At 44.1% G+C, this 24,949-nt stretch overlaps 2 protein-coding genes across 2 annotated transcripts in view; both read left to right on the top strand.

Moving 5' to 3' along the window:
- RYR3 (ryanodine receptor 3) overlaps nt 1–24,949 on the top strand; it is a 396,626-nt gene that overhangs the window by 365,798 nt on the left and 5,879 nt on the right. Inside the window, 13 exon segments of the mRNA XM_033190880.1 lie at nt 1,380–1,461; nt 2,105–3,432; nt 5,306–5,364; nt 6,374–6,539; nt 7,985–8,071; nt 9,368–9,568; nt 13,441–13,571; nt 18,180–18,222; nt 18,652–18,779; nt 19,523–19,583; nt 19,891–20,037; nt 22,746–22,880; nt 24,559–24,715. Coding sequence (XP_033046771.1) covers nt 1,380–1,461; nt 2,105–3,432; nt 5,306–5,364; nt 6,374–6,539; nt 7,985–8,071; nt 9,368–9,568; nt 13,441–13,571; nt 18,180–18,222; nt 18,652–18,779; nt 19,523–19,583; nt 19,891–20,037; nt 22,746–22,880; nt 24,559–24,715 — 2,725 coding nt within the window.
- LOC117070928 (cytochrome c oxidase subunit 7C, mitochondrial-like) lies at nt 11,298–11,733 on the top strand. Its single transcript, XM_033190689.1, has one exon. The coding sequence runs from the start codon at nt 11,416–11,418 to the stop codon at nt 11,605–11,607; it is 192 nt and encodes a 63-aa protein (XP_033046580.1). The 5' UTR covers nt 11,298–11,415; the 3' UTR covers nt 11,608–11,733.

Raw genomic sequence — 24,949 nt, 5'->3', positions numbered from 1 at the left:
CAAGATGAATCAGAACCGCTCAGAGCATTTATTATGAACAAATAAATGTAGCATATGTAGCAGTTTATTGCCTCTCTCCATGGCAACACCTGAGGGAGGCCTTCAGGAGGTATTTGAGGCTGATTAGAGTAACATTTGCAGCTTTAACTTAAATCATGTGTATCTGAAATGTTCAAGGCTGTCACATCTGCCTCCTCTCTTCTGGAATGTGCTATTTAACCTTTCATTTTTCCCCTTTTGACTCTGGCCTTATGGGAGGAGAGAGTTCCTGGGAGGGCTGCCAATTTGACAGTAAGATGTCCATTCCTATGTCAGCTGGGCAATGTGGTGCAGAGTCTCGAGACGAGAGCCCTGGCCCTGCCACCTCCTCACCAGTGACTTTTGGAAAGCCACTTTCCCTTTCTGGTTTTGGTTTCATCATCTCTAAAATATTCAAAGTTAGAATAAGTGATCTCTGAGGTTTCTTCCCAGCTCTGATACCCTACACTTCTGTGATATTTTGTACATAGCTGTGGTACACACCATAGGTGATGAAGATTCCTTTGAAAGTTGAAGGGCTAGGCAAAGAGTTATGGTTGGGTGTTTGGTTTTTGGGTTTTTATTTTTTTCCTTTTTTCTTTTCTTTTTGCTTTTGTTTGTTTTTTGTTGTTGTTTTTTTTTTTTTTTTTTTTTTTGAGTGGGGGTCTGTAAAAGGTATGTGACTCAGAATACATTTTTAATTGAATCTCCAGATTGCCCACCTCAGATCTTCCAAGAATTGTTTTCTACTGTGACGTAGGGTATAAAAGTATGGAGTTAGCTTAGCAATGCTCTTCCTGCATTGCTGAAATTAAAACCAAACAGACTAGTATCAAAACCATCCAGAGGAATAGCCTCCATTTTATTCCATTCAAGGGACAAGTGGCACCCAGATCACCACCACCTAGAATTAGGAGACTCTAAATTAATCCGGAAAGAAAGGAGAACCCACTTGGTGATTATAACCTTGACACCTTTACCAGATGTCCGGTGTTCCCATAAAGCTCACTGGTAGTTCTCCAGTGTAGAAAATGACAGCATAAGCTACAAGAGATACCTGAAGGCTCTTTGGTGCATTGGGTTGTTCAGTAGTTTTGGACAACACTTGGTATATCTGCCACACTGTACTAATAAAAGGAAAAACGTAAAGGAGCTTTGTTGGATGAGTCCTGCTACAGTGAGTCTCCCGGTGCTGCAAACAGTGGACGATAAGGCATCCTCATTGAGAATGAGAAGGAAGCTCTTTCCTGACACTGATGCAGCCTGCACCTAACCTTTCCAGAGCAGGCTCTTCTTGCTCACTGCCCTGTACTTTATCGAGGGATCAGATAGCTCAGGGGTATCTCCTGTTTCTGTTCTAGGATTCCAGTCAGATCGAGCTGCTGAAGGAACTCTTGGATCTCCTTCAGGACATGGTGGTGATGCTTCTGTCCCTCCTGGAAGGTTGGGCTGTTTGGTATAACTAGGCCTTCACACAACTGTAATTGGTCTGAGCACTAACCTTACTGATCCTGCAGATTATCCTTCTGGCAGGTCACTGATGCCATATGACATTGGTCAGAAAGCCAAATTTTCAGAAACAAAAAATAAAATGAGGGGCACCTGGCCTGATGGACGAAGCCTGAAATCAATTGATTTTCTATCAGTAGGAAAGCCAGAATGAACTGGGGAAAACCTCCAAGCTTTGCTCTTCCCTATCCTCTCCCTCTCCCCATTGCTTTTCAACACATCTGGCTGCCAGTGTGTATGCCAGCCATCTAGTTGGGCACCCTCCTAGGTCTAAGGGGATCAGAGGGACACCATGTATCCCTATGTGTCCCCGATAATCTGATAATGAAACCACTTCCCAGGCCCCAAGCCATGTTAAAGGCAGTGGTGTGGCCACCTCCTTCTTCCCTTTGTCTCTTTCCCCCTTGGCTCCTAGTGGTGTAGTCTTTATGGCTTGCTGCTCCCTCCTACATCATCACGGTCAGAGAAGAGCTGACTAATTTGGCACAAAAGTCTTCTAAAACTAGCTACCTGACAATTTACATGATGGCTTGGGTTTATTTATATATTTGTATGTCTTTTTGAACCTGCCTCACAGGGAATGTGGTAAATGGCACCATTGGCAAGCAGATGGTTGACACACTGGTAGAATCATCTACCAATGTAGAAATGATCTTGAAATTCTTTGACATGTTCTTGAAACTTAAAGACTTAACCAGCTCAGACACCTTCAAAGAATACGACCCAGATGGTAAAGGAATTATCTCCAAAAGAGAATTCCAGAAGGCCATGGAAGGGCAAAAACAGTACACGCAGTCAGAGATTGACTTTCTCCTTTCGTGTGCAGACGCTGATGAGAATGACATGTTTAATTACATTGATTTTGTAGACCGGTTCCATGAGCCGGCCAAGGACATAGGGTTTAATGTGGCTGTGTTATTGACAAATCTTTCTGAACACATGCCAAACGATTCCCGCCTGAAGTGTCTGTTGGACCCAGCAGAAAGTGTGCTAAATTACTTCGAACCCTACCTAGGACGCATCGAGATCATGGGTGGGGCCAAGAAAATTGAGCGTGTTTATTTTGAAATCAGTGAGTCCAGTCGCACTCAGTGGGAGAAGCCCCAGGTGAAGGAATCTAAGCGACAGTTCATTTTTGATGTTGTCAACGAAGGTGGGGAGCAGGAAAAGATGGAGCTGTTTGTGAACTTCTGTGAGGACACCATCTTTGAAATGCAGTTAGCATCTCAGATCTCTGAATCCGATTCAGCAGACAGGCCAGAAGAGGAGGAAGAAGATGAAGATGCTTCTTACGTGTTAGAAATTGCGGGTGAAGAGGAGGAAGACGGGTCTTTCGAGCCGGCCTCTGCATTTGCAATGGCCTGTGCCTCTGTGAAGAGGAATGTTGCCGACTTTCTGAAGAGAGCAACCCTGAAGAACCTCAGGAAGCAGTACAGGAACGTGAAAAAGATGACTGCGAAGGAGCTGGTGAAGGTGCTCTGCTCCTTTTTCTGGATGCTGTTCCTGGGGCTATTCCAGATGCTCTTCACCATCCTGGGAGGAATCTTTCAGATCCTCTGGAGCACAGTGTTTGGAGGGGGCCTGGTAGAAGGGGCAAAGAACATCAGAGTGACCAAGATCCTGGGTGACATGCCTGACCCAACCCAATTTGGTATCCATGATGACACTATGGAGGCTGAGAGGGCAGAGGTGATGGAGCCAGGTATCACCACTGAACTAGTACACTTCATAAAGGGGGAGAAGGGAGATACAGATATCATGTCAGACCTCTTTGGACTCCACCCAAAGAAAGAGGGCAGCTTAAAGCATGGGCCTGAAGTGGGTTTGGGTGACCTCTCAGAAATTATTGGCAAGGATGAACCCCCTACGTTAGAGAGTACTGTACAGAAGAAGAGGAAAGCTCAGGTAAGTGTCATCTGTTTCTTTCATCTTCCTTTATCCCCAGCATAAGACTTGTCACCATATCTGGTAATCAGTACTGACACCATTTCCCCAGGAGCCAACACTCTATTAGACAGTGGTTGTGGTGTGATTATGCTGATCTTATAATTCCACCTCTGACATGTCTGCAGAAATCAAGACTTAGATGGTTATCTCAGTGTCTAATCATTTGTTGGTCTTCTAGTTTACATTGTAGAATTCAAACGTGATGGCCTGTAACACTTTGCCTCAGACTTTTATTAGAAGGTTATTTCTCATGCTGTGCAGATGCATTCAGTGAACTGAAAGCATAGAAAATGAAGAATAACATAAAAGGAGACCTTCCTTTTGAGACCGTGCTTTCTCAGTGTCATAAAAGGTCAAATGATCTCTTATGATTTGGCCTCTCAATGAGTTTGATCATGCTTGGGACATTTTTATCCTTGTGATACACTCACTATTCAGTTAGTACGTCATGTCAGTCAACAAGATTAAGTGAACAAGATAGCAGGAATTCGGAGCCCCTTGACCATGGAAGGTTCTGGATGTTCCTCTCTATTGTAGTATCCAATTCAGTGTCACTCTGGCATCAGAGAGAGTAGAAAAGTGTGAAAAGATCCAAGCCCAAAAACATTCATTCACTCATTCTTTCCATTCTTATTTATTGGAAAGTTAATGTGCATTTGTCACTGTTTTAGGCTCTGGGAATATGGTGGTCAATAAGAAACACACTGTCCCTACAGTTTAGTGGCGAATAAAGGCATTGGACAAGTCAAGACAAGTATAAAGAATGCTAAGAAGGAGAAATGTCAGGTACTAGAGTTCTCTGTAGGAGAGAATGCTGGTTTGAAGATTCAGGGAAGAAAACATCAGAATCAGCATTCCTACAATATTATTCTGTTTTGCTCCCTGATGTAGCCCCATAAACCTAGAACACAGTTTGATACATAACAGGGTCCCATTCCAGGACTGCTATGTGCCAGCCTGTGTTCTAGGATAGGAGAATACATAGGTTTAAAGCAGAAACAACAATTTTGCTCTCATGAATCTTAACTTCTAGTGGGAGAAGACAACAAATAGGATAATTATTATTTGTGCTGCGTGTTAGAACACGTGAACATGCAATGAGTTACACAGCTAATATAGGCCCATCAGAAACAGGTAGAGGAGGCGTCGGAAAAGGTGTCATCTGAGTCAAGTCCTGACAGGCAGCAGGCACATGAAAAGCTGGGGCAGGCATACTCCAGGCAGAGGATATGGTTAAGTATCCTCTGGAAGTACGCCTGGAAGGATCAGGAAAGTTCCAGGAAGTCTGCGTGTTTGGTACTCTTGTACCATGAGTCAAATGGTACAAGAAGGGGATGAAGAGAAACACCAGGATCATGCAAGACTTACAGGCTGTGTTGAGGAGCTTGAATTTTACTCCAACTGCAGTGGTCCTCAGCCAGAGGGATTGGGATACTGGCAAGAGGATTAAAGACAAGGCAAGAAGAAGCCTGTCAGATGGAGGCAGGCTGATCAAACTTGGTTTGATCTGTGTCCCATCTCTTTCTGACCCCATGGATCAGTAGAACCACTGTCATGAGGCTCTCACAATGTCCTAACACAAGTTTCCTCTTTGAATTGAGTAAGTAGGAGAAGGGAGGTTGAGTTTTCAAGTTTCAAATCTTTGTCTTGGCATCTCTTCAGAGTCACTTGATATATATAGCAGGACACTTATGTTCGGTGATCCTGAGAGAAGCAGAAACATGAAAAGCCATTGAAATTTGTGACCAAGAAGTAAATGGCCAAGAAAATGTCTCATCATCATGACCTCGCTTCTTTGAGGAAAGCTTGACTGATTGTTGTTTTTGTCTAGGCAGCAGAGATGAAAGCAGCAAATGAAGCAGAAGGAAAAGTAGAATCCGAGAAGGCAGAGTAAGTTCTTGGTAGCATCAACTACTCTAACTGCTATGGTAGATAGTTCTTAGGCCAGGCAGAGTGGCTTACACCTGTAATCCCAGCACTTTGAGAGGCTGAGGCTGGAGGATCACTTGAACCCAGGACTTCGAGACTAGCTTAGGCATAATAATGAGACCCCATCTCTACAAAAAATACAAAAATTGCTGGGCATGGTGGTGTGCACCTGTAGTCACAGCTACTTGGGAGGCTGAGCTGGGAGGATTGCTTAAGCCCAAGAGGTTGAGGCTGCAGTGAACCAAGATCACATTACTGCACTCCAAGCTGGGCAACACAGCAAGATCCTGTCTCAAAAACCAAAAAAAAAAAAAAAAGGAAAAAAGAAAATAAAGATAGTTATTGATAGCATCTGATATTCTGTTGCTATAGTGAATAGAAAACTTCACTTCTATCAGTGCAAGCAATTATTCTGCAAGTCCTGGGTATATTTCCTTTTACCCTAGCTATATAATAAATACATTATATTCCTCTTGCTAAGTTTATAATCCCACTAGCAGATCAGAGTTTCACTCTCTGGCCAGATGACTTTACAACTTCATATATTGACGACAATGATATCTAATATTTATTAAATACCTATTATTTGTCAGGCCTGTGCTCAGGTCTTTTATACAATATCTTATTAAATCTTGCCAGAAGCTTAGAAGAGTAGGTACTATTGCTTAGAAAATAAAGGGTAACTTCAGAAGGGGAAAAAAAATTGTTAAGTCTAATTTCAGAAGAAGAGTACAAACTTGTATATAGCTGATGTACACCAAGATCATGGTTCATCCAAGTGGTCGCCACTCATTAAATATAAATTTAATGTCCAGCCACTGTGGGTTGATAAAGACCTGAAGTTTCCACCCTCAAGGAATGATTCTACCTCCTGCCCCTCTCAACCCAGATTTCTCTTTAATCTCGTCTCCCGTTTTGGGCCAGACCGCCCTCCCTTCTGCCCTGCTGAGTGGGTTTCCCGTTTCTGCAGCATGGAAGATGGAGAGAAGGAAGACAAAGAAGAGGAGCAAGCCGAGTACCTGTGGACAGAAGTGACAAAAAAGAAGAAGCGGCGGTGTGGTCAGAAGGTTGAGAAGCCGGAAGCTTTCACAGCCAATTTCTTTAAAGGGCTGGACATCTATCAGACCAAGTTACTGGTAAGTGTTCCAGCCTTGGCCCTGTCCATGGTACCGGCACTGGCCCAGGCAGATGGCAGAGAGGTGCCGCTGATCTGTTTCACTGTTTGGTCAGTGACGCTTCCTTCCCTTTCTCATTCCTACACTTTCTTCTTCCCATGTCTCTACCTGTTCCTTTTCTGTTGGAGGAAAAGAAACGAGGGAGAGCCTGGAAAGAAACACAGTCCTCCAACAGCTCTGCTATCAGCAGGGTGTCCTCTCTCACCTGTTTCCTTACCAGTCCTTAGAAAGTCTCACCTCTTTCTACCTAGTCCTTTATGTCTATTATGTGGGGACTTAGCTGATCCTGGTCCAAAAGTTCAGAAATGGTTTGATCATGTGGGAATCAGAAGGAATGTTCCTGTTACGTTAGCTTCCCACACTAGTCCTCCAAACCTTGACTGTTCTATGGGCAATCAAACCTTAGAACAGCTTGTAATATTCTTTCTCTGATACACTGCCCTCTGAGGTACAGTGGCTGAAGGCCAGGACCACACCTTCCCTAGCACCATTGGTGAGGGCTCCCTGCAGAGAGACTGGGAACTTTACCCAGGCAGCTTCCACTCCAGTCTGTGGATGCCGATTTTTCTGGGGAAGATGGCAGCGAGAATGGGAATGTTGCTTCCAACAAGGGAGAAGACGAGGCTCCTGGAACTGTAACTCGGAAAGGAATGAGGACACATTGCTGCCTGAGGCCACAGAATGGCTACATCCAGGTCGGGAGTTGCCAGGGTCTTCTGCGAGCCTAGATTACTTATAATTTCCTAACAGACTGCTTGCTGCGAATACGCATACACACAGCACTACAAGGCAAGGCCCGAGTCCTCTGCGGGTGGCGTGTTTAGGCCTTTGGCTCCCTGAGCAATAAGCCACAGCAGGATTCCTTATAGCAATTCTAAGCAACTTTTTTTTAAGTCAACATTTTGGTTCCATGTTCATGACATGACACAGTCATGCCATGGCTGTGTTAAGAATGCCAAGGTTGGCCGGGCGCGGTGGCTCATGCTTGTAATCCCAGCACTTTGAGAGGCCAAGATGGGTGGATCACGAGGTCAGGAGATCGAGACCATCCTGGCTAACACGGTGAAATCCCGTCTCTAGTAAAAATACAAAAAAATTAGCCGAGTGTGTTGGTGGGCGCCTGTAGTCCCAGCTACTCGGGAGGCTGAGGTGGGAGAATGGCGTGAACCCAGGAGGCAGAGCTTGCAGTGAGCCGAGATTGCACCACTGCACTCCAGCCTGGGGGACAGAGGGAGACTCCGTCTCAAAAAAAAAAAGAATGCCAGGGTTGCCCTAGAAGAGTGGTCATCCAAGAAAAGGACGAGTCATGTGTGAACTTCTAACCAGAATTGACCTTCTGTGTAAAAGTAGGAAGTTCTCTTTTCCTTCCAAAGCTCTTCTACTTCTGCCTGTCCTTTTCTTTGCAGCATTACCTGGCCAGGAATTTCTACAACCTGAGGTTCCTCGCTCTGTTTGTAGCCTTCGCTATCAACTTCATCCTGCTTTTTTATAAGGTGATACTTCATTCAGGGGTTATTTGCTAAATATGCTGCATACTAAGTATACTATGTGTAGAAAAAGAATCATGACAGAACTTGTGTTCTTAATTGTAGCAAACATTCTAATAGGTAGCAAATTTCTAAGACATTGGCTTCTAAAAGGAATACAGTTTCTAGCAGTGGAGAGACTACTGACAAGGGAGCCAGTTAGGGGACTATTTCAATGGTTCATGCTTATTTTAGTTGTTACTTAAATTTAGTCTTCAAATACTTGCTGAGCATCTACCATGAGCTAGACCCTATATTAGGAACCACAAGGTATTTCAAAATGAATAATAAACACAATTCATTCTTTCTTCAAGGAATAAGGTAACCAAGAGGCATTATAGCTAGCCTATTTGTTAGAAGCATTATAAAGGAAAAATTCACAGGATTTGGAAAGAGAGGGGACTGCTCAAGTTAAATGAAGGTTTTGAACATTGGCAAGTGGGTCTTGCGTGCTGTAGGCATGTAATAATTGTTAGTGCAATGAATTAATGAAGCGTCTTGAATTCTCAACATAGTCTTTAACTGGCTTTTCTATCTCTTGCCTATCTCCCTTTCTACTTAAAACCACCAATCTAATTTGTATGAAACATTGTTTTATCCACCTCAACTTTCCACTCCTCAAACTAATGACCTTCTGTTGCCCATAAAAGAAAAATGGAAGTCTATAGCCAAGAGAGGCAAAGCTTGGTTTTCAACACGTTGAGGTTGAGGTGACTTCAGACAGACAGCCAAGGAGAGAAAGCCAGCAAACAGTTGGAGCTACAGGACAAAGCCTCAAAGATGTAGATTTGAGAGTCATATGTGTAAGAATAGCAGCTGAAGCCATGAATGTAAATGGCATCTCAGAAAGAATGGAAAATACTGAGTCTCTGGCTGGGTGGCAGTGGTGGGTGGGGGAGCGGGCACACACATGCGTCATGTTTGTGTGCGTGTGTCTCAGCCTCCTCTCAGGCCACAGCATGATCAGAGTATTTCCTTCTGTGGCATAAGGATTATAAGCATATGTAGTAAAAGTTTCCTAATTTTAATTTTTTTGCTTTCTTTTCAAGAGATAGGGTTTTGCCTCCTTTTTAAAAGTTTGTTTGCAATTATTAGAAACACTGGGTGATTCCTAGTCATAAGTTACCTAAAAACCTCATTCATTCAGCAAGTAATGTTGAGTCACTACTATTTGTACAGCATATGCTAACAATATAAAATATTTGAGGAGCGCCCAATGGCTGAGGTTCTTTTGATGTTTAATAAGTGTGTGTTTTGGGCCAGGTCACTGAAGAACCTTTAGAAGAAGAGACAGAGGATGTTGCAAACCTATGGAATTCATTTAATGACGAGGAAGAGGAAGAAGCGATGGTGTTCTTTGTCCTTCAGGAGAGCACTGGGTATATGGCACCAACGCTGCGGGCCCTGGCCATCATCCACACCATCATCTCTCTAGTCTGTGTGGTGGGCTACTACTGCCTGAAGGTGAGCTGTTGGCCACTCTGGATCTAATCTGACTCCTTGAGGAAGAAGTGTCCGTTTTGAGCCCAGCCAGCCCTTTGCTCTAAGACTTTGCTATTTGTAAAGGTCTTTGTAAGTTCCGTGGAGCAGCAGCAGCACATCACCTGGGAGCTGCCTAGACCTGCAGAGTCTCAGGCCTCATCCCAGGTTTTTTTTTTTTGAGATGGGAGTTTCGCTCTTGTCTCCCAGGCTGGAGTGCAGTGACACAATCTCGGCTCACTGCAACCTCCGCCTCCCGGGTTCAAGCAATTCTCCTGTCTCAGCCTCCCAAGTAGCTGGGATTACAGGTGCCTGCCACCACGCCCAGCTAATTTTTGTATTTTTTAGTAGAGACAGGGTTTCACCACGTTGGCCAGGCTGGTCCTGAACTCCTGACCTCAGGTAATCCACCTGCCTCGGCCTCCCAAAGTGCTAGGATTATAGCCACTGCGCTCAGCCCCCAAGTCTTTTAACTCAGAATCTACCACTCAGCATGATCACTGGGCAATTTGTACGCACTTTCAAGTTCAAGAAGCCTTGCGCTAGGAGTCCCATTTCAGGTACCTCTTGTTGAATTTCATGGAACTAGAGTCATCAGGCTAAGTCACATGAGAGCTAGTTATGAGAGTCTTCTGATCTTTGAATTGATGTCGAAATTTTTATAAAAACACCTTTTCATTGGGCGGTAACCAAGATCTCAGAAGAAAGCTTACTGATATGTTGGTTTTCAGTTATCTGTTCCTGTATAACAAACCACTCTAAAACTTAGTGGTCTAAAATGACAACTCTTTCTCTCTCTGATTCTGCGAGATGACTGGCACATTTGGGCAGTTCCTCTGTTGTATGTAAAGGGGCTACATTTGCAGCCATTTACAAGCTCAGCTGGGCTGGAATGGCCAAGATGGCACATTCCCATGCCTGGCAGCTCCACGGGCGGACAACTGGAAGGATGGGCTCAGCTGGGGTAGCTGGGTCTCTCTCTGGCTCCCTCTTTCTCTCCCTGTAGATTCAGAGCATCTCCTTCTCCATGTGGCCTTTCCGCATGCTCTGTCCAGTAGGGTAGCTAGACTTCTTGCATGATGGCTTGGGTTTCCAAAAAGAGCATGGAGGTGGAAGCTGCTAAGCCTTCCTGAGTCTCAGGCCCAGAACTGGCCCAGTGTCATGTCCATTGCATTCTGTGGTTTAAGGCAAGTCACGTGGCCATCCCAGAGTCACTGCTGCATGGTAGAGGGGAGAGGCGCTACACAAAGGCATGAATTCCAGGAGGCATGGTTCCTTGGGGCCATATTCAGAACCACTACAGTTATGTCAATCTTCAGTCATTCAGTTTTTGGTGTCCCAAGTCCAGTTCTAGTTCTGCTACATCGTAATTGTGTTTTTCTCACTGCTTTTCTCATGACATTTTTTTCTTCCTTCTCTTGAGTAGGAAGTCTCCTTAAGTACAGCAAGCCATCTTCTTCCTGGACTGGGAAGAGTTCAGGAAGTATTTTCCTATATTGTGGTCCTTTCTTCCCCCAGTGAACTGTAGTGTCATGTAGGAAGTCCAGCTGCCCTGCTGAAGAGACCTTTCCCCTGGGCTACACTAAGGACTCCATTGCAACTATGAAAGTGCAAATTCTGGAGCCAGGCTGCCTGGGTGGAACTCACAACTCTGCCACTTAAACTCCCAGTCCTCTATCTTCTCATCCGTAAAAATGAGTATTGTTATTTTCCCATCTTTCCTTTTGGTCCTTGAGCACGGCGGAACAAGGTCGTGAAAACAAGGTCTTGGTGAGGTGCCGCCATTTCATCCATCCTCGGTCTGCGCCTTTCGCAGAGCTTCCAGCAGCGCTATGTTGGGCCAGAGTGTCCGGAGGTTCACAACCTCTGTGGTCTGTAGGAGCCACTATGAGGAGGGCCCTGGGAAGAATTTGCCATTTTCAGTGGAAAACAAGTGGACTTTACTAGCTAAGATGTGTTTGTACTTTGGATCTGTATTTGCTACACCCTTCCTTCTAGTAAGACCCCAACTGCTTAAAACATAAGGATGTTTCAGTTCATCCATTTAACAGATATGAAGAGCATTTTAAGAGATGCAGCCTCTGGAAATGGATCAAACTCTAACTCATATGGCATACTAGATATGTTTGTCAATAAACTTATGACATGAATGCTTAATGCCTCTTTTTTGAAATAGGGAATGTAATAATTGGCCATTTGCCTACTTTATTATTTGGGTAACATTCCAGTATTACTCTGTGGGTTAGCTTATTTAATGGTGTTAAACTGAGGTTATATTAAATTTTTGATTCCCAGGTCAGGATTTTATTGGTAATTTATGTAATAAAAGAGAAATAAAAATCGATCTTAAAAAAAAAAAGAGTATTGTTGCTAAAGTTGCTGGGGGGATTAAATGTGGTAGTATGTGTAAATGTACTCAGAACACATAGTAAACCCTCAAGCACGTTTGCTGCTGCTCCTTAGTTTGTGATCCTAGAGTTCAGCTTATTAGATGGAGTACAGATTATACTGCGACCTGGAGAAAACAAAAAAGAAACACTATTTAGCAAGTAAAGAATGTGGAAGTTCTGTTTACGAGAGTATACAAGCTTCTAGAAGATTGAAGGGGAATGTTTGGAATCCCAGAGATAGGCACCCCTCTGCAACTTGGTATTGCTGCTGTTCTTCAGAGTCATTCAGAGCACAGCAGGCATTAGTCGGTCACTGAGCTTTGCCTCACCTCCCACATCATCTGTGCACTAACAGTCATCATCAGGTCCTCACAGTGTGCAGTGGCTGCTAGCCTTGGTCACCTTCCTATCATGAGTTTTTCATGTTATCAGTGTTATTTCATTATGCTAAAGAAACACAGGGCAAGAGGTAACTCTTTACAAATCACTATCTGAATTTCGTTCTTTTGTTTTGGACAAAAGCGATGTGGGGTACATGCATATCATGGGTTTGGAGATGAAGGTGTCAAGGATGTTGCCAGGTAGCCAGTGGCATCTCAGCTGAGATGACGAGATGAGACGCCCTAGCTCTGTCTGAATTAAGCTTTTCTGGCTGGAGGAGCTGTGTCAGTTGTGACTTCTCATTTCCTAGGATTTCAGCAATATCCTCTGGCCTCATTAACTGTCCCATGCTTGGAGTGTGTGTGCACTTAGTGATGGCTGGGGCAAGTGGATTATTTTCCAATCCCTTTCTGGGTTCCCCTTTGGCAGTAGGTCCTTATAGCCATACCACTATATCTAGTCTAAAATAAAAGTTCCAATTATAAAAGAATGGAGAGTGATAGTAGGAAACAAGTATGCCACTACCTGGAAGGAGCTCTTTACGGACAGAATCTCAGGAAGAAAACTTGAATACAGAAAGACTGAATCCTCTCATTCTAACTATGAAACCATGTTTCGTGAACTCACCTTCAAAGCCAGGAGATAAATATGGCCTTGTACATTAAAGGGAGTTGGAACATTTCATCCTATTCCTGTGGCATCCATCCTGTAGAATGGTTTATTGTCCTTTCTAAATCTTGGTTCACCTCCCGCCGAGGAGTCTTAGGAGTCCTAACTCATTCAGCCCTGGGGCTCATCTAGGCATGGCCTGCACACTAGCATCGGTCAGGGAGTCTCGTTTGTATGAATATTAGCTATCTAACTGAAAACTTAAAGGGCGACCCAAATTAGATCAGGTTTAAAGAGGTAGGGGTATTTAGCCAAAGAGATTCATTGGGCTTTGATCCCACAACTAGGCGCCCTAATAATTCCACTATAAGGAGATTGCTGCTCTGAAGTTGGAAGGTTAATTTGTGACAAATACCTGGGAGCACGTGCTTTAATCACAAAGCCTGCTCTGAGTAACCACTGTCTTCCCACTCGTAGGTGCCTTTGGTGGTATTCAAAAGGGAAAAAGAAATCGCCAGGAAGCTGGAGTTCGATGGCCTATATATCACCGAACAGCCATCCGAAGATGACATCAAGGGGCAGTGGGACCGCTTGGTGATCAACACACCGTGAGTGTCCCTCTACCTCAACCTAAAAAGGAGATGGAGTCTCTACTGTAAATAGAGTAACTCTTTCCTCCTGGCCTTAAAACTGGTTAATACAAACTTTCTTTTGGTTTCTGGGACTTTTCTCCCTTGCCTCTTCAATAAAGCCACTTACTGCCTATCAAATACTTGTATAGACTTCTATTAGTGTAACAGGGACAGAAGATATTATCGGAAGGTACTGCGTATATTTGATTTAGACCAGACAGTCCAGTACAATATTGCTTAAACTAGTTTTCCGTGTTCGAGTCACACAGTGTTTCCAGGGCTTAAGTGGCCAAGGAGTCTAGAGATCCAGTTGATCAGCTTCAACTTTTCCATAGCCTTCCATGGCACAGCACTGCTATAACTGTGCCATCTCTTAAGTCTTCTTCCTTTTTTTTTTTTTTCTTGAGACGGAGTTTCCCTCTGTCACCCAGGCTGGAGTGCAGTGGCACGATCCCAGCTCACTGTAAGCTCTGCCTCCTGGGTTCACGCCATTCGCCTGCCTCAGCCTCCCAAGTAGCTGGGACTATAGGCGCCCGCCACCTCGCCCGGCTAATTTTTTTGTATTTTCAGTAGAGATGGGGTTTCACCGTGTTAGCCAGGATGGTCTCGATCTCCTGACCTGGTGATCCGCTCACCTCAGCCTCCCAAAGTGCTGGGATTACAGGCGTGAGCCACCACGCCTGGCCTGAAGTCTCTTCTTAACCAAATAGCCTGCTTGGTAAGAGACCTCCTCTTTTCATAAGATTGAGAGGCACTTACACGGGCAGGTAAATAGAGCTGTCTGGTAGGGATGTGAAGACCTGTGGAGGCAAGCCTTCCTTCTTGTAGGCATGCAGCGCTGTGGTGGGAAGAAGGAAGAGCACTGATTGACAGGCAGGCAGCACCAAGGCCCTGAAGCTTATTGGTCTGTGAACTTGCACAAGGTAATCAAGCCTTCTTAGCCTTAGTTTCTTCGTCAGTAATAGAGGGACAAGAATATCATTCTGCAGAGGATCAATGAATGTATGTGGCAAATGTTTGGCACATGCCTGGCACGTGGTAGGCATTAAGCTGTCACTCATTCCCTTTCCCCTAACTATCCAAAAAATGGCCATCACCATTAGCAAATGTCACACTCCAATGACAGCTGATTCGCAAAGTAAGTGATACTTTCAAGATAAATTAATGTGGTAAAAGAAAAGAAATAGGGTCAAACAGGTAAACAAAGGTGACTGTGTTGAAACTCAGGTGTGCCAATTAAGCTAGGCATGTTAAGAAACAGCAACCCTGACTCCAGGGAAAGAAAACTGTGTCCTATCCAAAGATGATCAGGCAAACTGAGAAGCAGCTCTGCAAAGGTCCTAGCAATGCAAATAAGCATATTTCTTCATATTCTCCAGAAAAGAAAGGCTCTTCTCTTAGAAGGGGGAAAATGTGAACGGGCACATCCTTATATCCTAAGCCTGTCCCTGCCTACGGGTCTCCTGCCAATCTTCTCACACAAGGAAAAGCACTGTTTCTGATGCTTTGTCATTACATTCCAGAAGTCTTAGACAGTATTAAATCCTTTGGTAAGCTTTGTGCAATCATCAGTAATGCTTATGTCTTGTTATACAAGGGGATATGGCCTAAAAGTCCCAGTAAGAAGGCAGTTTGATTTCGGCCGGGCGCAGTGGTTCATGCCTGTAATCCCAGCACCTTGGGAGGCCGAGGCGGGTGGATCACAAGGTCAGAAGTTCGAGACCAGCCTGGCCAACACAGTGAAACCCCATCTCTACTAAAAATACAAAAAAATCAGCTGGGCGTGGTGGTGGGCGCCTGTAATCCCAGCTACTTGGGAGTCTGAGGCAAGCAGAATCACTTGAACCTGGGAGGTGGAGGTTGCAGTGGGCTGAGATCACACCACTGCACTTCAGCCTGGGCGAAAGAGCGAGACTTCGTCTCAAAAAAAAAAAAAAAAAAAGAAGGCAGTTCAATTTCTAGAAATGTAACCTAAGGAGATAATGAGACAAGTACGCTAAAATGTCCCAACAAAGGTATTTGCTAATATTTTTTACTTAGAGTGGCTTAAACATCCATGAGAAGGAAATGAATGCATCAATAAATAGCTATTTTTTTAAAATTTTAGGTAGACCACTGTTTAATTTTTTTCACAATGGCATCATAGTACACTTTCATGTTTTGTAACTTGATTTTTTTCAGTTAACTATATGTCATGGGAGCTTTCTTTTTAAAATTTTTACTTTTATATTGTTAAGCACACATAAAGAAGAACATATAAAATGTATATGTACATTTTACAGTATAATTATAAACCAAAAAGGTTAAAAAATAGAGCATTACTGAGAACTTAAAAATCCCCTGTATTATCCTCCCTGATCATATCTTCCCAACCCACAGCTATCTACATTTTTGATGTCCATTAGTGGTTAGTAATATTAATTCTTAAATAATTAGCAATCAGTGATGTTAGTGATATTCATTCTCCTGCTTTATAGTTTTCCCACTTAGGTATTTGTCCCTAAATATATTTTGACTATTTTGAACTTAATATAAATGGAATTATACTATATACATTATACTATCGCTTGAATTTTTTTAGCATTATGTTTGGAAACTCACCTGTGTTGATGTATGTAGCTATAGTTTGTTCGTTTTCAAAGCTGTAGCATTTTCCATGATGTATATTATCACATTTATCTATTTTCCCGACGGTAAATATTTCAACTTGTTTTCTAAAGTTTCTGGCTTTTATAAACAGTGCTACAGTGAACATTCTTATACCTGATACACAAGTCGAAGAATTTCTCTAGCGTATATACCCAGGAGAGAAATTGCTGAATAGTAGGACATGCAAAATGTTTGTTCCAATGTATACTCCAAACAGTACTGTATTAGTTTCTACTTCTCTACTTCTTTGCTGGCACTTATGGGCCAATAATTTTGCTGATCTAGTGGGTGTATAATGGCACCTCGTTGTACATTTCCCTGATTACTAAGTGCGTTGAGCATCTTGTACTTCTTCCCCGAACATTCACGTATAGATGTACTCTTTATTTATCCACTTTCCTTCTGAAGGTCTGTTCTCTATGCCACATTTTAAGGACTAGTAACAAGGAAAAATCTGTTTTCTACCTTCAAGGAGTTTGCATACCTAGTCAGGGGACGAGAAAGTCCGAATGCTCAGATGAAGGTGAGACCGTATCTGTGAAAGGGTCATGCCCAGAGCCTGTGGTCCTTGGCCCTTCAGTATCACTTGTGGAATCTTGTGCTTAGAACAAAATACGACCAGGCTGAGTCGTATGTTACAGACCATTTGTATAAATGATTTAAGAGAAAGGCGGTATCAGTGTGGCAGAGAGAGCATGGCTTGATTTTTATTTGTTTTATTTTCCATTTAAATGCAGTGCATAAAATATCAAGTAGCAATGTACAAGGAAGAAAGTCAAAAGACTTATTTTCATCCCCCAGAGATAAAATATTAGCAGTTTACTCTGTAACACCAGCATTTGTTTTTGCTTTCAAGTGGCATTTAAAATAAGACAAAGAAACTGCTTTAACAAACCAAAAACAAGCAAAAAAGAAAAAAATACGGCCACCCTGTTGGGGGAGAGGCGGCTTTTGCTGGGGTTATTCTTCTGAGAGGTCAGTGAATAGTGGGAGGTCTTCATTTCCTTATCACCAACTTGGGTGGTCTCTGGAGAATAGGGAGCTGTTGTGTTCCAGAACCAAAAAGAATGAATCGAATAAAGGAAAACGACAGTAAGACTCCATGCACCAAAGGCCAGAGGCTCCTAGGCTGCAACCCAGCCTTCCAAGGAACTCCCACAGGCAGGATTCAGTAAGTCTGGATAGGAACAACATAGTTGCAATGGTTTTTGCCAACATTCCTGAAGATGACAGTTCTTTCTTAACTTTAACAATAAGAAATATTTGCAGTGGAGCTGGTAGAAGCTACAGACAGAAGAAAGATCATGTCTCTGGGGATGTTAGGGGATGATACAGAACCACCTCCAAAAAAGAGGGATCCAACTCCCGGAGGAAAGCAGGCCCTGCGGCATTACGTGGAAATAGAAAATAGAGTGGAAAAGCCCTCAGTTTAAAAAATCCAATGTAAATAAACTAAAGGTGATTCCCAGACTGGAAACTCCATGAAGTTAGGGACTTTGTCTGCACTTTCCACCACACCCCACATCCCGCATCCCCATTATCTACCCCAGCAGCTGACATAAAGTTGTGACTCATTGAATGGAATGCCTGTGTTTTCTGTAGCATTTTGTTTCCGGGTGTACTGGGATTAGGGAAAGGATTTAGAAACATGTATCTGTCTCTGTCATCACAGTTCTTGGCTCCAAATCATAATTCTGAGGCAGAAACTGCCCCATGGCTTTCTGAGTGTTTCAGAAGCCAACACAAAGTAGTGAAACCAGATGTGACTCAGGAGACCTGTGATGACGCTGAACTTCAATCAGATCTGGAATTCTTTGGTGAGCAGGACACAAATCAAAAAGATCCCAGATCCAGGCACCCACGCTGAAAAGCTTCTTGATGTGTTTTCCTTGATGTTAAGAATGAAGAACCAACCTTTTTCGTTTTCTTTTTCAGATCTTTTCCTAATAACTACTGGGACAAGTTTGTAAAGAGAAAGGTATGCCTTGTTAGTGGGGGTGAGCTCCGTGCTCACAAAAAACTGGTTTATGTTTAAGTTCCCCACATACAAACATGAGTAAATGTGATGCTACTTTTATGATAATATCTCAAGAAGAGTCAGTCACAGAAGGGGTTGGATATGAGCATATGTAGGTTTTTGGCTTCATTCATACACTCATCTGCCTTAAACAAGTGAACACAATCCTCATGGTTTTCTGCATAGTAGATGTTGTTTTTTACAGTTATCATTTAATTGTCTTCATTGCTTTTTTCTCTGGCTTTTCTCTTTTTTCTGCGTTTTGAACTATGTCTTAATCTACCCCTTGGAAGACTGCCCACAGGGCAGCAAAGCTCTGAAGAGCCCAGAGCTAGAAAATATTTGGTGGTGGCGTGTGGCCTGAGCTCACTCTGTCATCCTTTGCTTCAGGTGATCAACAAGTATGGAGATCTCTACGGAGCAGAACGCATTGCTGAACTTCTGGGTTTGGACAAAAATGCTCTTGACTTCAGCCCAGTAGAAGAGACCAAAGCAGAGGCGGCTTCTCTGGTGTCATGGTACAAAAGACTTAGGAGTTAAAATCCAAAGCAGCTAAAATAGATCCTTTGTTTTTCCATTCCTCTTCAGTTGCTTGAGGGAAAAATCACAAGCATGTCTTTGTTCTCTCAGGCTCTGGGCTGGCTTAGGTGTTGCTTCTAGGTTCTCACGTATTGGGAGAGCACTGCTTTAAAAATTTGAAAACCAACACATTTTTGTGCCCTATAGAGCTGAAAGAGAAAGTCTAATTAAAATTTTCAGGTTGGGCTGGCGCAGCGGCTCACACCTGTAATCCCAGCATTTTGGGAGGCTGAGGTGGGCGGATCACGAGGTCAGGAGTTCGAGACCAGCCTGGCGAACTCAGTGAAACCCCTGTCTCTACTAAGAATACAAAAAAAAATTAGCCTGGCGTGGTGATGGGCACCTGTAGTCCCAGCCACTTGGGAGGCTGAGGCAAGAGAATCGCTTGAACCTGGGAGGCGGAGGTTGCAGTGAGCCGAGATCGCGCCGCTACACTCCAGCCTGGGTGACAAAGCGAGACTCCGTCTCAAAAAAAAAAAAAAAAAGAAAAAGAAAAAAAAATTCAGGCTATGTGATTCAACCATTCTCTTGTCTCATGGGGAACACATACAACTTGATAAAGCTGAGAGCCATATTTAGGTTATTAAACCTGAGAGAAGAAAAAACTTACTTTTTCCCCCTTATTAAGCACTTAACTACCTCTTGACATTTGTACGTTTTAAAATCACGTGTTCTTCTCTAGGCTAAGTTCCATAGACATGAAGTACCATATCTGGAAGCTTGGAGTTGTTTTTACTGACAACGTAAGTATTGCACCTGGAGAAACAGAATTCTGTACCCCAGGTTCAGGGATGCCACAGAGAAGCAAGCTATGCAGGATGCTCAGAAAGATTCAGGGATTGCTTATCAAAGACCAAGAGCCTTCTACGTGCTGGGGGAACACTTATACAATGGTTTAAGGTAGATGGGGCCCACTTGGCAGTTCTTGGGCCAGTTCACAGCATCTAAACCCCCTCTATCCTCAGTTTGTCCCCCAAAATCAGAAAAAATGGTTTAATGAGCACATTATGAGGCAAAAATGCTTAAAAAGCTGCTTTCTTCCATTCCCAGTCCTTTCTCTACCTTGCCTGGTATACAACCATGTCAGTCCTGGGCCACTACAATAACTTCTTCTTTGCCGCTCACCTGCTGGATATCGCAATGGGCTTCAAGACACTGAGGACCATTCTATCATCTGTAACTCACAATGGCAAACAGGTATTGGTTTCTACTGATGCAGAACAGAATGAACCTCTATATGCATAGGGAAAAAAAAAAACAGGTAGTATACAGTGTATGACAGGAAGGAATGTGTCATGGTGTATAATGTACTTTCCTTGGCCAAACACTTGAACTAATGGTGATTGTTTTTGGAGAATTGTAGCCAATTAAAAATATAACTGCAACCGTCATGTAAAAAGCATAAGACCTTGATTCAGTGACCCCTGATATTTAGATCAACCAGGGGGAGGGAGTGAGGTGATGGACACGTCAGAATAACCTCGGAGACCTATTTTTCTTTCTTTCTTTCTTTCTTTTTGAGACGGAGTCTCGCTCTATAGCCCAGGCTGGAGTGCAGTGATGGGATCTCGGCTCACTGCAACCTCCGCCTCCCAGGCCCCAGTTCAAGCAATTCTCCTGTCTCAGCCTCCCAAGTAGCTGGGGTTACAGGCACATGGCACTATGCCCAGCTAATTTTTGTATTTTTAGTTTCATCATGTTGGCCAGGCTGGTCTCGAACTCCTGATCTCAGGTGATCCACCTGCCTCGGCCTCCCCAAGTGCTGGGTTTACAGGTGTGAGCCACCATGCCCGGCCGGAGATCTTTTTAAGGTCTACGCCTTCCTCCATGAATCTGATATATTCCCTGGGGGTTAGCAAGTAGACGTACACAGAAAACTCCCCAGATATTTCTGATATCTGCATCCAATTAAGAACCAATGATTTCAGATACACACATATGTATATGGTTGTTTTATACACAGTACACATTTTATATGGGTGTGTATATCTATTATATAGTTAATACATATTATATAGTTAATATATAATCAAGGAATTGACTCTGGCAATATACAGAAGATTAGATATTGATGAGACTGGATACAGCAATGGCTATAACCATGTTAAAATCTTCTAATGGCTCCTCCTTGTGTACAAATTCAAACTGTTTAGCGTTTCATTCCTAAGTACAAGTCAAGATGGAAGTTAAAATGTGCCAAGCTCATGCCCTGTCCCAGTTACTGTGACAGTCTCACAACTATCTGGTAAGGTAGATGTTAGGCTCACTCTACAGATAAGAGAACTGAGGCTGAGAGAGCCTAAATGTCTCACCCAAGACCACACAGCTGCTGAGTGGCAGAGCTTAGATTCAACCCCTTTTCTTCCCTGATGCAAAGTTCAATCAAGTTCTTTCTCTTTTTTCCTAAACCAACTGCTTTCTGCGAGGTCTGCTCTCCAAGGTTTGAGTGACTGTTCCTCCCCTGAGTCTGCTGAATACCTTTCCTCTGGTGCTATCTTCACACTTATGCCCACTCCCTTTTGTGTCGCTCCTTGAAGGCAAAGCTCTGATCGTGTTGATATTCGTATCTCCCAGCTCAATGCCTAGTCCTTGAGAGAGGTCAGATGTGCAAGTCCCATGTACCCCTCACTTAAGCCACTGAACTCGCACTCCTAAAGCCTGGAAGTAAGCGTGCCCTAGGACGCCGCAAATGGCCTGGGCAGCATTCTTGGTAATAAAAGGTGTGACTCAGCTCCACCATCGTAATTTTTAGAGTGCCTTCAAAGTTGTGATAATTATCCAGTGCATGATTATTTATGAAATAGTATAAGGTAGGGATACCCACCAGTCCAAAGGACCTTTGGTTTGTTTTTGTTTTGAGACGGAGTCCCTCTCTGCCACCAGGCTGAAGTGCAGTGTAGCGATCTCGGCTCACTGCAACCTCCGACTCCCGGGTTCAAGTGATTCTCCTGCCTCAGCCTCCTGAGTAGCTGGGATTACAGGCACCCACCACCACGCCCAGCTAATTTTTGTATTTTTAGTAGAGATGGGGTGTCGCCATGTTGGCCAGGATGGTCTCGATCTCCTGACCTCATGATCTGCCCACCTCCGCCTCCCAAAGTGCTGGGATTACAGGCGTGAGCCACCGTGCCCGGCCTGGGGTTTTTTAAGAAGCAAATTAGAGTAGAAGCTGCATTATGAAGCCTCAGGTAAGAGCTAGCTCTGTATGAACAACAACAAAACACATATACCCCTCCTCATAGCACCTTCACTATTCAATACTTAAGTTCCTTTATATTTTACTTATGCCCAATCTAATACCCTATACATTCGTCTGTTTGGGCTGCCAGAACGAAGTACTACAGACTGGTATTTTGTTAAACGACATGTCTTTTCCACAGTTCTGGAGGCGGTAAGTCCAGTGTCACAGTGCCAGCAGGGTTGGTCTCCTCGGGGGCCTCCACGTGGCTGTGGACAGCCACCCTCTCGCTGCTGCTTCCCCTCACCGTCCCTTCACGTGTGCCTGTGTCTAGCCTCGCTCTCTGTGTCCCCAACTCCTTTTCTTCTAAGGATGCTAGTGAGATTGGCTGCGGGCCCATCTTAACAGCTTCACTCTTTAACTTACCTCTTCGAAGGCTGTATCTCCATCTCCAAATACAGTCCCATTCTGAGGTACTGCAGGCCAGGACTTCTAACACCCCATCATTACTCTTTTCTCCCAGTAAGCCCGCTTCTCTTTACCCGTGGTCCCATCTTTCCTCCTCTGCTCATGGCCTGATAGCTTTCTTAGCCGCCCTCCACCCCTTCCCCATTCCCTCTCCTTGCCGGTCCTCACTGTTCCTCCTTGTTTTCTTAGAGGCTCCTGTGAACCTTTTGAGGTAGAGAAGACCCCACTCCTTTTCCTTTCTCTGTCGTCTCATTCCCAGTTGGTTCTGACGGTGGGTCTCCTGGCCGTGGTGGTGTATCTCTATACTGTGGTGGCTTTCAACTTCTTCCGCAAGTTCTACAACAAAAGCGAAGACGATGACGAGCCTGATATGAAGTGTGACGACATGATGACGGTGAGAGCCCACCCACTGCGGGCCACCCCACCCCCTCACTGGGAAGAAGGGCTGCGTGGGGGTGCCCTGGAGAACTAAGTGAGAGCTGTAGAGTTAGTTACAGATCACAGCAGAGATTAGAGTAGAAGACAGATGTTTCCTCTGAACAGCAGTGTCCTGGGAAGACAGAAGTGATGGAGGTAGGTTTCATTACCACACATCTGAGCCCCGTGGAAAGGGAAGCACCCGGCACAGTGGGGTCATCAGTCATCTATTTTTTTTCGGGGGTAAAGATGAGACATTATTTTTCGAGACAGAGTCTCGCTCTTGTTGCCCAGGCTGGACTGCAGTGGCACCATCTCGGCTCATCACAACCTCCGCCTCCAGGGTTCAAGCAATTCTCCTGCCTCAGCCTCCCTAGTAGCTGGGACTACAGGCAGGCGCCACCATGCTTGGCTCATTTTGTATTTTTTAGTAGAGACGGGGTTTCTCCATGTTGGTCAGGCTGGTCTCGAACTCCCAACCTCAGGTGATCTGCCCACCTCGGCCTCCCAAAGTGCTGGGAGGACAGGTGTGAGCCACCGTGCCTGGCCCAGATGAGACATGATGATGAATGAAACCTGTGTCTAAATTTCCTGGGAGTCGAGCTTTGATCGTTGTCTCTCAGAACCGAGAGCAAAGTCCCATGGGCCGGGATTGAGCACTTCATTTCTTTCAGCAAGGCAGTAAGGGGTTCCTTCCGGACAGCCACCATCGGCTGAAGAACAGGACAGCAGCAGGATGAGGTTTGGAGGTGGGGAGGGGAAGTCCTGTCAGGCCAGACCTTTGTGAGAAAAAAGACACCGCCCAGAGGAAGCCAGCTTGGCTGCAGCAGCATCTCCAGTTTATTTTGACCAGATTTCAAAAAAGAACATGTGTCTCAGGGACAGGGGACAGTGAACTGCCCAGTCCGTGAGCATCTCTGTGAAAGAGGTAACGCTTCTTGACGAAAAACTCTCCATGTGCTTTCTTGGGCCAAGCACCGTCATGAGACAGCAGCACTAGCCCCTAGAGTACTAGTATGACCAGCGTGTCTTCAGGCTGCCCCTGGCTTTTGATTTTCCAGGTTTAAGACAATCCTTTCTCTGTGCATCTAACCCATCCCATCAGGTGGAGAGACAGAGGGTGCTCTGCTCAGTGAGTCTGGGCCTAGATTGGCTCAAACCGGCAGAACAGGAGGAGCAGAAAGGTCCATTATATTTGACCTTCCTGCTGCAGGAATCCCTGCCCTACCAGGTGTAAGGGGAACACAGATGAAGAAGAGGGGGCCTTTTTTGCAGTTTATAGCACAGCCTGAAGGCCAGGCTAACAGTCTTAATGAGAAAAAATTAATATCTGGCATAGGGATACACATCAAGGCTTAAAGATCTTTTAACTTACACCCACCTTAAATGAATTTTGTTCTATCAAATAGTTCAAAACTGTTTTTTTTAAATGGGCCTTAAAAATGTAACAACAGTCTTTCCATCTTTGTAGATGTCAGACTGTCCAGAGGGTGCAGTGGACAGCAGCTAGCAGCATGAATACTGGTACCTCTGAAGAGTTCTCCTCTCTTGTCTCAGGGCTGCCATAATCTGACCGAATCTATGAATGATCTGACCATCTTGCTAAAAACAGAACTGTGACTTTTGCCTAAATCTCCATTATTTTTCTTCTTTAGTGTTACCTTTTCCACATGTACGTGGGAGTGAGAGCAGGAGGTGGCATTGGTGACGAGATTGAAGACCCTGCTGGTGATCCTTATGAAATGTATCGCATTGTCTTTGACATTACCTTTTTCTTCTTTGTCATTGTCATCTTGCTGGCCATCATTCAAGGTATGACTGCCAATTATGTTGAGTATGAACAGGTTTTAATCTAGTTATTTTTGCTTTCTTGCATCTATGACTTAACTGGTTTATGAAGAAGTGTATGAATTCATTTACTTGTTAATTTAGCAAGAGCTAATTTAGCATCTACTATACCTGAGGCCTTGGCTATATATAAAGCCAAAGACACACCCAGGCACAGTTATAAGTTTCATCCATACAGAGGAACCCCTTCCTTCTGTT

Source organism: Trachypithecus francoisi, unplaced genomic scaffold, assembly GCF_009764315.1.
Source record: "Trachypithecus francoisi isolate TF-2019V2 unplaced genomic scaffold, Tfra_2.0 Lachesis_group3, whole genome shotgun sequence".
Classification (NCBI taxonomy): Eukaryota; Metazoa; Chordata; class Mammalia; order Primates; family Cercopithecidae; genus Trachypithecus; species Trachypithecus francoisi.
The sequence above is the reverse complement of the archived record's forward strand: the minus strand, read 5'-3'. Positions and strand labels throughout refer to the sequence as shown.